Here is a 16,203-nt window from a genome sequence, read left to right as displayed (position 1 = left end):
TACTATAGCTACCAATTGATAAATTCAAACAATCTTTACCATTCAGTGATAACAAGCACTTTATTTTACATTTTAATATTTTATGAATTATGTAAATGAGTAGTTATTGTTGCAAACTCCAGTAGAAATTTGAATTGAGATCAGTTTTGAAAAAAAGGGAAAGGGGGATGTGAAAAAAAATGGGGGGGGGGGGGGTAAATTTTTCTCATTTCAGATTTCATAAATAAAAAGAAAATTTCTTCAAACATTTTTTTGATAGGATTATTATTCAACAGCATAGTGAATGCTCAAAGGCAAACAAAACTATTTTAAGTTCATAAGACCACATTCATTCTGTGTCAGAAACCTATGCTGTGTCAACTATTTAATTACAATCCAAATTTAGAGCTGAATCCAGCTTGAATGTTGTGTCCATACTTGCCCCAACCGTTCAGGGTTCAACCTCTGCGGTCGTATAAAGCTGCACCTTGCGGAGCACCTCGTTTTGTTTTGGGCTGTTTTTCTTAAACTAAAGCAATATGTGAATTATATTTGTTGTATGAAAGAATTGATAGCTGTACATGCCTGCCTGGCATGGTTCATCTGACCTTGACCTCATTTACGTGGTTCATTGGTCGATGTTTAGTTTCTTGGTAAATGTTAAGTTTATTTGACATCTGTAATAAAGCTTTATATTTAGGACTATCAACATAATATCAATGATTTGTAAAGAATGCGAGACATTTCAGCGTGTACACTCTTGTCAGACATAATTTACTTGCTCATGAGTTCGCATTACAATTTTAGGATTAATGCTGATTGCTCTCCATACTATATTTATTTAAGATTTCCAGAAAAATCAGGGGCTATGTTTAGTAGTTACCTTCGGACCATTGGTATTTTACTACAAGTGAAAACATTAAACATGGATTAAAAATTGGCAGATAGAAAGGTGATACATGTACATTTCAGGATATACCTGCTTTGTATGAAGTTATGCTTAGGTAAAAAATTAAGAAAGATGTGACAATTGAAAATTGAAAAATTTGTTGGAATAGGTAGGGATTTTGAATTGGTGGTCTGATATCTTTAAAGCAAAAAAGGGTGAATCACAAAAATCAGAAAACAATTGATTTTTTTTCTTAACTGATCATTTCAACTAAAGGTAGCCACATGACATGCATTATATTGCAACACATACTGCCAGATTGGAGCCTAAAACCTGAAAACCTGAATATGTGCTATTTTCTTGCAATTAAACAATGGGAGAAATAAAACATACTTTAAGAAATGATGCATTTTCTCCATTATGAGTATGGTTGATAACACTGCTGTTTTCGAACTTGGCAATAACTGCCTAGTATATAAAAAAAAATATATAAATTATTTGAAAAAGGACATCCCACTACAAATCATTAGTAAAATATTTTTTGTCGTCCATTATTTGGGTATTAGGATTTATGACCGAAGTCACCATCACACAACTCAAGTGCCAGTAAGTGTGGGTTGTATCATCAGCCTGGTCAAATGAACAACTTGAAAATATGTATTTCCAACTTCTCTATAAGGCCTAAAAAAAAAAATGTTGTGTTTCCGGTCACCCGACTGACTGTCCTTCAGACCCCCGACTCAAAAGTTTTTAAAGCTGATGTGGGAAAAAAATAATTTGTATACCTACCGACCGTTTTTTCTAAAAGAAAATAAAAAATTCTAAGTCCCTCGATCTTTTTATCGCCCCAAAAGAAAACAACGCTAATTTTAAACTCGAGGCTTATTTTTAGAATGTACTGGAAAGTGGAATCTTCTTGGCTAATTATATATGCGGGAGCAAGCGCAGTAGTTATTTTCGTTTGTCAGTGTTTCAACATGGCAACACAACGCGTCCTATTCAATGTTCAACGCGGAAAGTGTGACCATTTCGCGGAGAAAAAATATTTCTAAATTTTACAGAAAGTAACACCTTTTTTGACATTAGCAATGAAATTCATCCAATGTCTAACATCGATGAAAAAAAATACACAACACAAATTTTGTGCTCGGCCACCGGCAAAAATGACTGGACCGAGATTGATGACAATAACACAACTGTTGGAACAATGCAATCTTTTGGAATTAAATTTATCAAATTTTCATGCCAGACCCTTCTTCAAAATGAACCTGATATTAATCCATCTGAAACTGGTCAGCTAATCAACGCTTTAGACATTCTGATGAAAAGCCACAGATGCTTTGCCTAGAGAGTGTGCTGCCAGGGAACAGTGTATATAATATATTTGTCTATCTGTAGGTTTGGGATGATGTTTGGTTCATGTTCCTATAAATGAATCTGCCCCACATCTTCTCAATTTCTTTCTCTGACAATTCCAAACTTTTGGTCCTGAAATAGGGGAATTGGGTTTAAAAAGCTAATTTCCTAGGGGGAAGTGCTGCCCAATTTTTTTTTTAGGTTTGAACTTAAATTTTTTTTCAGGGGTATTTTAAAAGGGGGTAAACTAAAAGTTATTTCAGGGGTATTTTAAAAGGGGGTAAACTAAAAGTTATTTCAGGGGGATTTTAAAAGGGGTAAACTAAAAGTTATCTCGGGGAGATTTTTAAAGTGGGTAATCAATCTCTTTCTATTAAATCCCAAACTTTTGTCTGGTAACTGGAAATTGAGTTTTATATAACTTAAGCTTATTTCAAAATTTCAAGGGGGTGATCGGAAACACAACATTATTTTTTTTAGGCCTAAAGAATAATGTGTCTGAAGTATGTATTTCTTGATCTTTTATGCATTTTCTAAACATTGTGTGCAAATTATGGGCAAATTTGAAATTTATCTAAAAATCATTATTTTCATTGACAAAAATGGGCCTTTAAAATTAGACTTTTTACTTAATTTTGTAAATATCAAAATAAACCAATGAAATTTGGTTTTTTAAACAGTCATCTACAATTAGGGCAAAATAAAACAAAAAAATTGATTGTATGTTCTTGCACGCCTGAGAAAACATTTTCTTATACTAAGAGGAATAACTCAATGTGTTCACTCACTAATTTTATTAAGTATAGTCTGTTTCACCAATTATCCAGAAAAGAAGAAAATCATTTTCTCTGTAATTTTTTTATACCACCGAAAAAAATCTATCTTGTCAAATGTGTTTGGTGAATTGATATATTTTGAAATTTCAAATTAAGAAAAAATGGGGATGGGGAATTTTTTTTTGGGGGCTGGGGGTGGGGGGGGGGTCATATTATTTTCTTCAAGATTGATCAAAATTCCAATTTAAAAAAAAATGGTTCTCATATCTAAGCAATTGAAAACCAATAAATTAAAGGGAGATTTGCATTCTTTACAACTTTCATTGGTTGGACGGTATACTTAAGACCTCAGACAATTCAATGCAATCACACCAAACCAGTCATATAAAATGTATAGGCCTAAGTCTGTCAAAGGAGGTTATACATGATTTATGACAATGCAAATACTAAACTTTAGAATATAAATGAATAGCTTTAACTAATGAATTCAAAATACTAATATCTATTCGATTTCACAAATATGTACCGAATAAGCATCATATAAATCATTAAATAAAGAAACATGAAAATTATAGTTTTAAACAAGGGAAATAACAATGAACATTCTGAAACTGATAATACTAGTAAGGGAGACAACTACATATGCACTTTCATCTTTAGTCAACGTGCATCACTATGCATTATCTATAAATTATGTGGCGAAGAGAAATGATTTTGTTCAATACAATGACTGTACCTATTATAACAATAGATGCAAACAACAGAATCAAAGTTGGAAATAAGTAAAGAATTACGGTCCATTCAAGATAATTGTCTGTGTCTAGTAAAAATAAGTTGTGATTGCATTGCGCATTTCACCTTCCTGTAAAATATAGAGTTATTGTTTTTTAAATCTACTGGCAGATAGAAAGGCTATTAAAATATATGTATTAAACTATTTGACAAGTTTTCACATGGGGCATGATAGTTTATAGCATATTTTTCTTTTGTAGACTATCATGTCAAAGACATCCCCAGAAGTAACTCCTGACACCCATTTACAGGAACCTGCAGCACCAGTAGTTGGAGGTAATCATTTAATGTTAATTATTCAGATACTGGCTGAAATGATTTATAATTACTTGTTTCTAATATACGGAAACCTTGATATCTGCTTATAATGTTATAATGAAAAATGATGAAAAAACAACAAATTGATGGGAAAAGTGAAGTAGGCTATTGATGAAGATTGATTGACTACAGATCACCATGATCACATTAACTTTAAAATCATTCTCATCTAATTTATACTTTCCTCAACGTGCTGAATATATTTTGGATAATCATTCTTACTAGTTCCTCTCACAAGGCATGTGACGTCAAAATCATTCTTACTAGTTGCTGTCACAAGGCATGTGATGTCAATATAATCATAAAGGCAACAGTAGGATACCACTGTTCAAAATTCATAAATCGATTCAGAAGGCCACCTCTTACTAATGACTTTTTAGGATAAACATTTATTTATTTACATTTTAGACAGCAAAATACCAGAACAAATAAAAAAGATGGATCATGAGTCGATTGCCATTTATCTGAACGCCCTTGAATCAGGTTCAGAAAGAAGACGGGATATAAATTTAATAATTGTTGGAAAAAAATCTGTTGGAAAGACTTCCTTAGTACGAAGATTGTTCGGGGAGGAGGTACAAAGCGTAAAAAGCACAAATGGTATAGAAATTCATCGGCGGAGATGTCGAATAAATCTAAGTAACTGGGAATGGAATAAAGTGTTAGGTAAATATGCGATTTTTTTCTCACTCCTTTTACATGTTTAATCTATTGCAAAGTTATCATAGAAATTCTAAAACATAGTAAACATAATTTTAATTTTTTTTTAAAGTTCTGTGTATGCTGTTATTATGTATTTAATCTTTTTTTTTCAATTCTTGGAAACACACTTTTGCTAGACCCTAGTATGAACCATATGTCTCAGACCTAATATGAATATTCAATATTTAATTAATGGAATTAAAGATAGGCATGTTGGATGTAGTTTAAACTAAAATACAGACTAATGATCTCTACTAAATTATCACCAAATATTTGTTTTCCCAAAAATGACTATGCTTATGTAAACTTATCCTCGCATCCGTTTTATTATATGTAAAAATGTTATTTTTTTATATAATTATACTGTTTTGCAGTGTACTCTTTTATACTTGAGACTTAAAAAGCTGTGTAATTAAGATTTGTTTTAATAAATTTTTAGTGCCTGCATTTCATGTTTATATGATCTTCAACGTCTTATTAAAAATTGTTCTCAAGAATGCAATCCAATCAGCGGAAAAAAACTTAATGACATTACCGTTTGTCCGATTGTCCGGGACATGTGGACACAGGCGTCGGGCAAGTAGATTCACCATACTACCTGTCCGAAAAATCCAGGTCAAATGTTAAATAGATCAAATTCAAGACTTATACATTCCCAAAAATATGAATGATTGTTTTATTGATCATACAAAATGAAATAAATATTCATTGATTGAACCAGATACATATAATACTTGTATAATATGTCTCTGATTGAACGTATTTGAACATGCTGGCAGCCATTGACCAGGGGAATATAAGTAAGGGAAAAAAAACAATGTTAATGCTTCTTATTATAAGCCTCTTTGAATTAGGAGCACCTCCATACAGTGCCATATGGAGCTCAACTTTTAAATTTTAAATTAAAGTATGTTTCATTTGGTATGTTTTCATGCATAACAATAGATTAAAAGAGGTTTTATTTAATAAGATCTACATGTATATATAAAAATAATAAGTAAAGATGTAAAAATTAAATAAAATCCAAAAAGGCAGATTTGTTAGTGAAATGTTTTATGTACTTCATGATCATATAATATCATTGTATATAAATTGTAAAATCTTGTTTTGATACCATCAATAAATTAAAACGGTTTAATCATAAACAAGGTGGCCATGTGCATTTACATCCTTGATTTAACCCATACCACTACTACTGAATGAATACATGTAGGTCCATAAGAGGACCTAGTGGTTTGGGAAGAAATGATGATTTAATGATGACTGTGACATAGAGTCAGAGAACTCAGTCTTGCAAATAATCTTTCAGTCTGAAATAATAAAATGATTTTTGATGTGGTATTCATATAACATAACAAAATGCTCCCTTTATTAGGTACAATCAAAGCACAAGTATTATTATTGCATATCATCAATATGTAAGATTTTTTTTACGACCGCAAACATTTTTTGTTGTCGTATATGGAACGCCATGACTGTCTTCTGATGTTGATTGTTTAATATGTTCGGTGCTTTATGCATTATGTTCAGTAGTATGTATATTATGTTCAGTAGATATCCTATTATGTTCAGTAGTTATTACATTATGTTCAGTAGTTTTTACATTATATTCGGTGCTTTGGTTATTATGTTCAGTAGTTTCATTATTATATGCAGTGGTATTTAAATTATGTTCGGTACTTCTGACGTTATATTCAGTACATTTTTCATTATGTTCAGTACTTTCGACATTATGTTCAGTAGATTCAATATTATTTGCAGTACATTATGTAATACCTTCAGTAGTCCCGCTTTCTTTATATTCAGTACATTATTCATTATGTTCAGTAAAAGCATCTGTATTATATTCGGTCATTCAACTTTATGTTCAGTGGTTTTATCATTATGATGATGTAGTAAAAGTCGGGAAGTCAATAACGGAAATTGTCGGAAAAAAACGAAGGCGGATAATTTGGACGGACGTTTTATTCATGAACACCTTTACGTGATTGAATTAAAATGGAAGAAATGGAAGCAGTTTTAAATCGGTGTGGTTTACGTCTCCAAGTTGGCATTTTTCACAAGAAAAAAATAACTCCTGACTCAATTTGTAAGTTGTTGCTACAAGATTTCGCATATTTAGGTATGACTGACAGGAGAAAAATAATGGAATTAAGAATAGCTTGTGTTCATTTCAGCAGCAATATTTTGAATGAGTAATAACAAGTTTTTCATTCCCAAAGGAGCACTGGAATCCCTGCTTGAAATCGATTTAACTGTTTTAAAAATATTCCCTGTGGACTACCCCCCCCCTTTTTTTGGTCACGGTGTTCTCTATTTTCAACCCTCGAATTAAGCTTTTCAATCTAATTAAAATTAAAACCTTGCTTTCTAACCAATCTGTTCATGCACCGGACCGGCAACTTTCTTTATTTAATACGAAAATCTAAAGTGCCGTTATACACATGCATGCATGTTGTTTGCATGGAGTATACGCCCGCAAAGAAAGAAATAGCCTAAGTCCGAAGGCACAAATAAGAAAAAGAAAGTTTTATGGCAAAGGGTGCCGGGGTAAATCTCTGTTTTCAAAATATACATGAAATATTTGCCACTGCCCCTTTTTTGTTCTATGAATTCTAATCCTGAGTTTTCTATCTGTTACATGCCAAGAAATCCGAGCAAAAAATTCCGGTCGACCTCCTACAGCACCCATTAGTATTTAAAGATTTGATTTCATTCAACAAATTAATTTAGGACCTCCATGAACGTGTCATTTAGAACACAGCTATATACCGAATGGTCAATATTAATCTTCCATGTAATTTGCTCTATGTGATGTGTGTAGAATTTTAACGGAGGTAATTTCTTAGCATGATCAATTGTGTGTTTACCCTCCCCTTTTCTCCTTTGATATAAAGCGTTCCAATGAATAACAAAATAGAAAGAGACAATTACGCAAGAGACTTCTATTTTTTTTACCGGTTAAAGGTAATGGGTGCTTTGCGGCTCCTCATTTCTTACCCATGAAAACTTAAAATCTTTTGTATTCCCCTCTAAATTTAAGCCAATTAAGAAAAATTATCCCCTTCTACAGTAATCCGAAAAAATTAAAGGCGACAATAAAAATACATGTAAATCTTGGAAATAATCAAAATGTTTCTGTGTATTTGGTTTTGGTTTGTTCTTCAAAATACCACTTAAGGCCAGTGTCTTGCCTGAATAAGAGAAGCTTGCTAGTGAAGACGTGCCCTTACTCTAAGATCGATTATGAATAATAAGAATTCATGAACCTCAAGAAATCTGACGTACCCATAATTGACAATCCTGACACGAAATTATCAATTAGCATTTATCCGTTTCAGATCCGTTCATCATCCATTTTATCAGTTATACGTCCGGTAGAAGTCCGTTTCACATTCGTTCAACATCAATTTTATCCGTTAAACCACAAGCACGATATTGCGTCTCAAATGGTAACGTCAATTTCTTACGGTTTACGGCGATTAATGATTATTTGGGATAAGTTTTTTTTTTATTTCGCTTGCAATTTTTGTTTTGCATATCAATATGGATACTTCTTAATGATTAGTTGTACTGAATATGCATGAATTATTTCCCACTGAAAGAAACGTAAGCAACAAACAACAAAATATACCGTATTTGGGTAATGCATAAATCTATATGAAATGAGAAGATATATACGGTATGATGAGTGCCAATGAGACAACTCTCTACCAGAGACCAATTGACATAAAACGTAATAAAATGCAGTTTCCCCATTTAGATCCGAGAAGGAGGAAGATATATATTTTGCTTTACTATAAAAAGTTTGTCGGGAATTACAAGTTAAACGGCTGGGTCTTGCTTATAAAATTCAATTTACTAATAGCGGTACAATTAGATTAAGAAATGAAACGATTGACAGAAGTAAAAGGTTAATTATAATGCATCTCATATATTTATTTACAAGCTTATGTTCTTATCCCAAGCATACAAACTTAGCCGTATTTGACACAACCTTTTTCAACTTTTGATCTTCAGTGCTGTACAACTTTGTACTTTTTTTCGCTTTCGACCTTTTATATCTGGGCGTCACTGGTGAGTCTTGTGTGGACGAGGCGCGTTTTTGGCGTATTAAATTTTAAACCTGATGCTTTTTGTTATTCATTAATCATGTGTTTCTTTGTCTAATACGTTTTCCTATTTATTTGTATTGTAGTCCTGTAATATTATGTTGTCATTTCTATGTTATATTTAACATTGCCATTAAAGTGCGAGGTTTGGCATGCCACAAAACCAGGTTCAACCCACCATTTTTTCCTTTAAAAATGTCCTGTACCAAGTCAGGAATATGACCATTGTTATATAATAGTTCGTTTCTGTGTGTGTTACAATTTAACGTTGCGTCGTTTGTTTTCTCTTATTTTTGAGTGTAAATTGACATTGCGATAAGACGTGTCACGATACTTGTCTATCCCAAATTCATGTATTTGGTTTTGATGTTATATTTGTTATTCTCGTGGGATTTTTGTCTGATGCTTGGTCCGTTTCTGTGTGTGTTAGTTACATTGTAGTATTGTGTCGTTGTTCTCCTCTTATATTTATGCGTTTCCGTCAGTTTTAGTTTGTTACCCCGATTTTGTTTTTTGTCCATGGATTTATGAGTTTGAACAGCGGTATACTACTGTTGCCTTTATTTGTATGATGTGGAGAGGTATATAGCCAATGGCATGCTTTAGGCCCAATTTCATTTTCACAAGTTCTAAAATATGAATCTTATTGCAGAGAAATAAAAAAAAATCGAAGTTTTACGCTTCCCAAATTTGAAAATTTGAGAAAGAGGTTTTTTTTATCCTCTCATGATACTAACTTTTCACAACTTAAGAACCTCGTCTAAACGAACAACCCCAGTCATCGGATTTTTTTTATACTTTGTGGTCTTATTGACAGTATCTGACCATCAAGAAAATTCTGTCTGAGAAAAAATACAGATGATCCACCATAAATAGCGCACCCCGAATAGACAAACTTGCAAGACATTTAATTTCTTTGAAAACGAAGTCGTTTTGACTACGCAAATTATTAAAAACTATGTAGCTGTTTTGCAAAGTTAAAGCACAATTACGGAAAAGCACTATGTAGCATGCAACTAATCTAATTTTTCAATGAATAGCGTCGCAATTGCCAATTTATTTGTAAAAAGCGGCAAAATCCGACATTGGATATCTTGCAAGACATTTGCCAGAAGCCGTTGCATTTTTATATGAAGTCTGAGTGCTGCAAAAATTCGATTCTTTTATGGTCTATGTATGAACTTTTGTGAGCATAATTTACACAAACGAAATATCGTATAATCTTATATTTTAAAACCTATAAATTTTGATAACTTAACATTTTCCAAAATCTGACCATAATGACCACTATTTGTTTTTACCAAAAAATAGCGTTGATCGTTACAGGAACGCATATTCAGTAATATTGTAATACTTTATATATAAAGCATATCATTCATACGAATTTTCGTTGATATAACACTGTTTTGAAGAACACAAACACCCCTGCTAAAGTTATTATGCGTATAGTCTGCTACGTCTGACACGCATATTTTTGACGTTTTGTCAATACGATGTCCTTATTTTAGACTATAGTAAAGTATGATAAAACAATTTGCACTTTTTTCGAAATAGTATTTACCTGTCTAGTCTATGGATATAAGTTTTATATATCTTAACTGTTATGATTTTATAGAAAAGCTGTTTATTAGTGTGGACTTGTTGAATACATGTATTGACGCAATAACGTGCGTAACGTCTGACATGACTGGACTGAATAAAAGCTGCTTGATTGTGAAGACGTGCCCTTACTCTAAGATCGATTATGAATATTAAGAATTCATGAATCTTAAGAAAGGCTGATTGGCATTTCAGACGCGAAATTTTCAATTGGCATTTATCCGTTTAAGATCGGTTCATCATCCGTTTAAGATCGGTTCATCATCCGTTTAATCCGTTATACGTCCGGTAGAAGTCCGTTTCACATTCGTTCAACATCCTTTTTATCCGTTAGAAGTCTGTTGGTGAATTTATCTGCCAGACCTCAAACGGATGTATAACGGACACGTTACGAATACAAAACGGAAGTGAAACGGACGAGTACCGTACAAAACAGACGCCTACCGGACGTTCAACGGACATTTCATCCAATGGACGTCAGTTCAAAGTTTTGAACATGCTCAAAATTTTCCACCGGACAGAACGGACGTCGACGGATTAAACGTACGTTAAACTGACATGCAACGGATATGGACGGACGTCTAACAGATAAAAACGGACGTCTAGCGGACATGAACGGATTGAAAAAAGTTATCCGTTAGGCATTTGTTCGAGCTATCTTAGTCAAAATATTGCTGCTGAAATGAACACAAGCTATTCTTAATTCCAATTTTTTTCTCCTTTCGTTCATACATGTACCTAAATATGCGAAATCTTGTAGCGACAACTTACAAATAAAGTCAGGAGTTATTTTTCCTGGTGAAAAATGCCAACTTGGAGACGTAAACCACACCGATTTAAAACTGCTTCCATTTCTTTTATTTTCATTTAATCATGTAAAGGTGTTCATGAATTAAACGTCCGTCAAAAATATCCGCGTTCGTTTTTTTCCGACAATTTCCGTTATTGACTTCCCGACTTTTACTACATCATCATAATGATACAACCACTTTTACTACATCATCATAATGATACAACCACTGAACATAAAGTTGAACGAACCGATTATAATACAGATGCTTTTACTGAATATAATGAATAATCTACTGAATATAAAGAAAGCGGGACTGCTGAAGGTATTACATGATGTACTGCAAATAATATTGAATCTACTGAACATAATGTCGAAAGTACTGAACATAATGAAAAATGTACTGAATATAACGTCAGAAGTACCGAACATAATTTAAATACCACTGCATATAATAATGAAACTACTGAACATAATAACTAAAGCACCGAATATAATGTAAAAACTACTAAACATAATGTAATAACTACTGAACATAATGTAATAACTACTGAACATAATAGGATATCTACTGAACATAATATACATACTACTGAACATAATGCATAAAGCACCAAACATATTAAACAATCAACATCAGAAGACAGTCATGGCGTTCCATAGTCGTACATTGGTATGATGTCGTCGTCGTCCGAAGACACATTAGTTTTCGCACTATAACTTTAGTTTAAGTGAATGGATCTCTATGAAATTTTACCGTAAGGTTCAATACCACAAAAGGAAGGTTGGGATTGATTTTGGGGGTTAAGGTACCAACAGTTAAGGAATTAGGGGCCAAAAATAAGCATTTTTGTAACTTCTCGACAATAACTTGTGTGTTAGTGTATGGATCTTTCTGACATTGTACCACAAGGTTCCATATCACAAAGGGAAGGCTGAGATTGATTTTGGGGGTAATTGCCTCAAACTTTTAGGAACTGGGGGCCAAAAAAGGGGTAAAAAAACAAGCATTTTTCTAGTTTCCAGACAATAACTTGTGTGTAAGTGTATGGATCTTTCTGAAATTGTACTGCAAGTTACCATACTACAAAGGGAAGGCTGGGATTGATTATAAGGGTAATTGCCTCATTATTTTAGGAATAGGGGACAAAAAGGGACAAAAAACAAGCATTTTTCAAGTTTCAGGACAATAACTCTGGTAAGTGTATGGATCTTTCTGAAATTGTACTACAAGGTTCCATATCACAAAAGGAAAGCTGAGATTGATTTTGGGGGTAATTGCCTCAACATTTTAGGAACTGGGGGCCAAAAAAGGGGTAAAAAACAAGCATTTTTCTAGTTTCCAGACAATAACTTGTGTTCAAGTGGATGGATCTCTCTGAAATTGTACTACAAGTTACCATACCACAAAGGGAAGGCTGGGATTGATTATGGGGGGTAATTACCTCAATATTCTAGGAATTAGAGGCCAAAAAGGGATAAAAAACAAGCATTTTCTAGTTTCAGGACAATTACTTGTGTGTAAGTGTATGGATCTTTCTGAAATTGTATTATAAGGTTCCATATCACAAAGAGAAAGCTGGGTTTTAGTTTGGGGGTAATTGCCCTAAACGTTTAGGAATTTGGGGCCAAAAAGGGGCCAAAAAACAAACAGTTTTCTAGTTTCCAGACAATAACTTGTGTTCAAGTGTATGGATATCTCTGAAATTGTGCTGCAAGTTACCATACCACAAAGGGAAGGCTTGGATTAAGTTTGGGGTGATAAATTATAAGGGGGTTAAACAAATTTGGGGGGGGGATTTTTTTGTTTTTTTCCTTTTTTTTTTTCTTTAAAATTTTCCATTTTAAGTTGGTAATTTCTGATTTATATTTAAAAGCAAATAATGATGATATGGCAAGAGTTACACACCAAACAGGATGTGAAAATTATTATATTAAGTATTGTGCAATAGCAAGAAATCTTCAATTGCACAGTATTGCGCAATAGCAAGAAATATCCAATTGCACAGTATTACGCAATAGCAAGAAATTTTCAATTGCACAGTATTGCGCAATAGCAAGAAATATTGCACAGTATTGTCCCATTTTCAAATTGGTTTACATTAAGGTCCAAAGGGTCCAAAATTAAATCTTAGTTTGATTTTAACAAAAATTGAATATATGGGGTTCTTTGATATGCTGAATCTAACCATGTATTTAGATTTTTTTATTTTTGGGCCCCGTTATCAAATTTGTCCACATTGAGGTCAAAAGGGTTCAAAATTAAACTTTGATTTCATCAAAATTTGAATTCTTGGTGTTCTTTGATGTTGATATGCTGAATCTAACCAAGTATTTATATTTTGGATATTGGACCATAATAGGTAAATGTCCAATTTAAAAATTTTAAGTTTTTAGACCACATTCATTCTGTGTCAGAAACCTATGCTGTGTCAAATATTTAATCACAATCCGAATTCAGAGATGTATCAATTGAATGTTGTGTCCCAACTGTTCAGGATTCGACCTCCGCGGTCGTACCAAGCTGCCCCCCTGCGGAGCATTTTATTAATTATGAATTCGGACAAGTGAGTTAAGAATTTCATACAAGTTGATTTTCTTGCAACTTGTCCGAAGGGACAAGTTAGAAAAAATGATAATGTAGAGGCTTGAATGAAAATGTCTAATCAGATGGATGTCTAATCCGATGGATGTCCTATCCGATGGATGTCTAATCCAAGTGATGTGTAATCAGATGGATATCTAATCAGATGGATGTCTAATCCGATGGATGTGTAATCAGATGGATGTCTAATCAGATGGATGTGTAATCAGATGGATGTCTAATCAGATGGATGTCTAATCAGATGGATGTCTGGATTGAGTGTTGTATAAACTTTGTGGCAATTTAATCCTTTAGCAAATACTTTATTTCTACTGTAATTTCATTATTTCAATTACTGCGATAGTTGTTACTGTATAGGTTTTATATGAAAATAAAATGTTATTGATATCTATATTTTTTAAATGCGGATACCCTTATTCGTTTGATGTGTTTGAGCTTTGATTTTGCCATTTGAATACAGACTTTCTGTTTTGAATTTTCCTCAGAGTTCGGTATTTTTGTTAATTTACTTTTTTCTTGATATTGACCTGATTGTTTTGTGTTTAGTTTCTCAGAAAGAGGTGGACGTGATTTTCTTTATTGTTTTTTGATTGTATAACATATGAAATCGGTGAAGTTTAATCCTAACTTCCATAGATTTCTTCTGTACTATGAACACTTTTTACTATTTTTTTTGTAGATACAAGATTAGTGAAAGAAACAAGTATCAACAATAGAATATTGCAGTCAATTGTCAAAGAGTTACATCAAGATAAAGAAAAACCAAAGCATGACATATTGGAGATATCTTCATCAGATCAGATATCACAAGATGATAATAAGGGCACAATCACCAAAAATATTGAACATGACAAAGAACCTCAACCCAAAATGAATTATCAGTTTGCTTATCCGGAGATTACAGAATCGCCGTTGCCACTGGACATTAAGCAACCAACAACCAACCAATCAGAATCGCCGTTTTCTAAACTGGCAAAGGATGAGCTGTTAAGTATAATCGGATCTGCTGTAGACTTACAAGACGAAGACGGCTATGCAAATTTAACAGTGTGGGATTTTGCTGGTGACATTGAGTATTACAACACACATCAAACGTTTTTGAATTCAGAAGCAATTTTTCTAGTCGTTGCAAATTTACATGACATAGATGACACAGTATCCTACGGTTTGTAAAGTCAATTTGTGCTTCCTTATAAAATTTAAAGATATAATTATATTAAACGTAGATACGAATTATTCTTGATGTTCAGATCATATAAAAACAATGAAACTAAACATTTAAGACAGAAAATTTTAATAAGTGTTTTTTTTGTTAAATGATTTGTATACGACCGCAAGAATTTAAATTTTTTGGTCGTATATTGCTATCACGTTGGCGTCGTCGTCTGCGTCGTCGTCGTCGTCTGCATCGTCGTCGTCGTCCGAATACTTTTAGTTTTCGCACTCTAACTTTATTAAAAGTTAATAGAAATCAATGGAATTTTAACACAAGGTTTATGATCACAAAAGGAAGGTTGGGATTGATTTTGGGAGTTTTGGTCCCAACATTTTAGGAATTAGGGGCCAAAAAGGGCCCAAATAAGCATTTTCTTGGTTTTCGCACTATAACTTTAGTTTAAGTGAATAGAAATCTATGAAATTTTGACACAAGGTTTATGACCACAAAAGGAAGGTTGGGATTGATTTTGGGAGTTTTTGTTCCTTGTTCCAACAGTTTAGGAAATAAGGGCCAAAAAAGGGCCCAAATAAGCATTATTCTTGGTTTTCGCACAATAATTTTCCAAGTCAGGAATATGACAGTTGTTATCCATTCGTTTGATGTGTTTGGACTTTTGATTTTGCCTTTTGATTTTGGATTTTCCTTTTGAATTTTCCTCGGAGTTCGGTATTTTTGTGTTTTTACTTTTTAGTATAAGTAAATAGAAATCAATGAAATTTTAACACAAGGTTTATGACCACAAAAGGAAGGTTGGGATTGATTTTTGGAGTTGAGGTCACAACAGTTTATGAATTAGGGGCCAAAAAGGGCCCAAATAAGCATTTTCTTGGTTTTAAAGTATAAGTAAATAGAAATCTATGAAATTTAAACACAAGGTCTATGACCATAAAAGGAAAGTTGGGTTTGATTTTGGGAATTTTGGTCCTAACAGTTTAGGAATAAGGGGCCCAAAGGGTCCAAAATTGAACTTTGTGTGATTTCATCAAAAATTGAATAATTGGGGTTCTTTGATATTCCGAATCTAACTACAGTCGACTCTCGTTATGTCGAAGTCAGCTGGACCAGA

General features: G+C 33.0%; 2 protein-coding genes across 3 annotated transcripts in view; both read left to right on the top strand.

The window, feature by feature from the left end:
- The window catches only part of LOC143051531 (uncharacterized), a 335,962-nt gene that overhangs the window by 45,229 nt on the left and 274,530 nt on the right, over window positions 1-16,203 (top strand). The gene's annotated exons all lie outside the window — the stretch shown is intronic.
- Window positions 1-16,203, top strand: part of LOC143051544 (uncharacterized) — a 39,149-nt gene that overhangs the window by 4,164 nt on the left and 18,782 nt on the right. For both annotated transcript variants that reach the window (XM_076224438.1, XM_076224439.1), the window contains exons 2-4: window positions 3,993-4,068; window positions 4,519-4,776; window positions 14,598-15,083. In XM_076224438.1, coding sequence (XP_076080553.1) covers window positions 3,993-4,068; window positions 4,519-4,776; window positions 14,598-15,083 — 820 coding nt within the window. The remainder of the gene's footprint in view (window positions 1-3,992; window positions 4,069-4,518; window positions 4,777-14,597; window positions 15,084-16,203) is intronic.

Source organism: Mytilus galloprovincialis, chromosome 11 (genome assembly GCF_965363235.1).
Source record: "Mytilus galloprovincialis chromosome 11, xbMytGall1.hap1.1, whole genome shotgun sequence".
NCBI classification, from domain to species: domain Eukaryota; kingdom Metazoa; phylum Mollusca; class Bivalvia; order Mytilida; family Mytilidae; genus Mytilus; species Mytilus galloprovincialis.
This window is presented reverse-complemented; position numbering and strand designations above follow the sequence as displayed.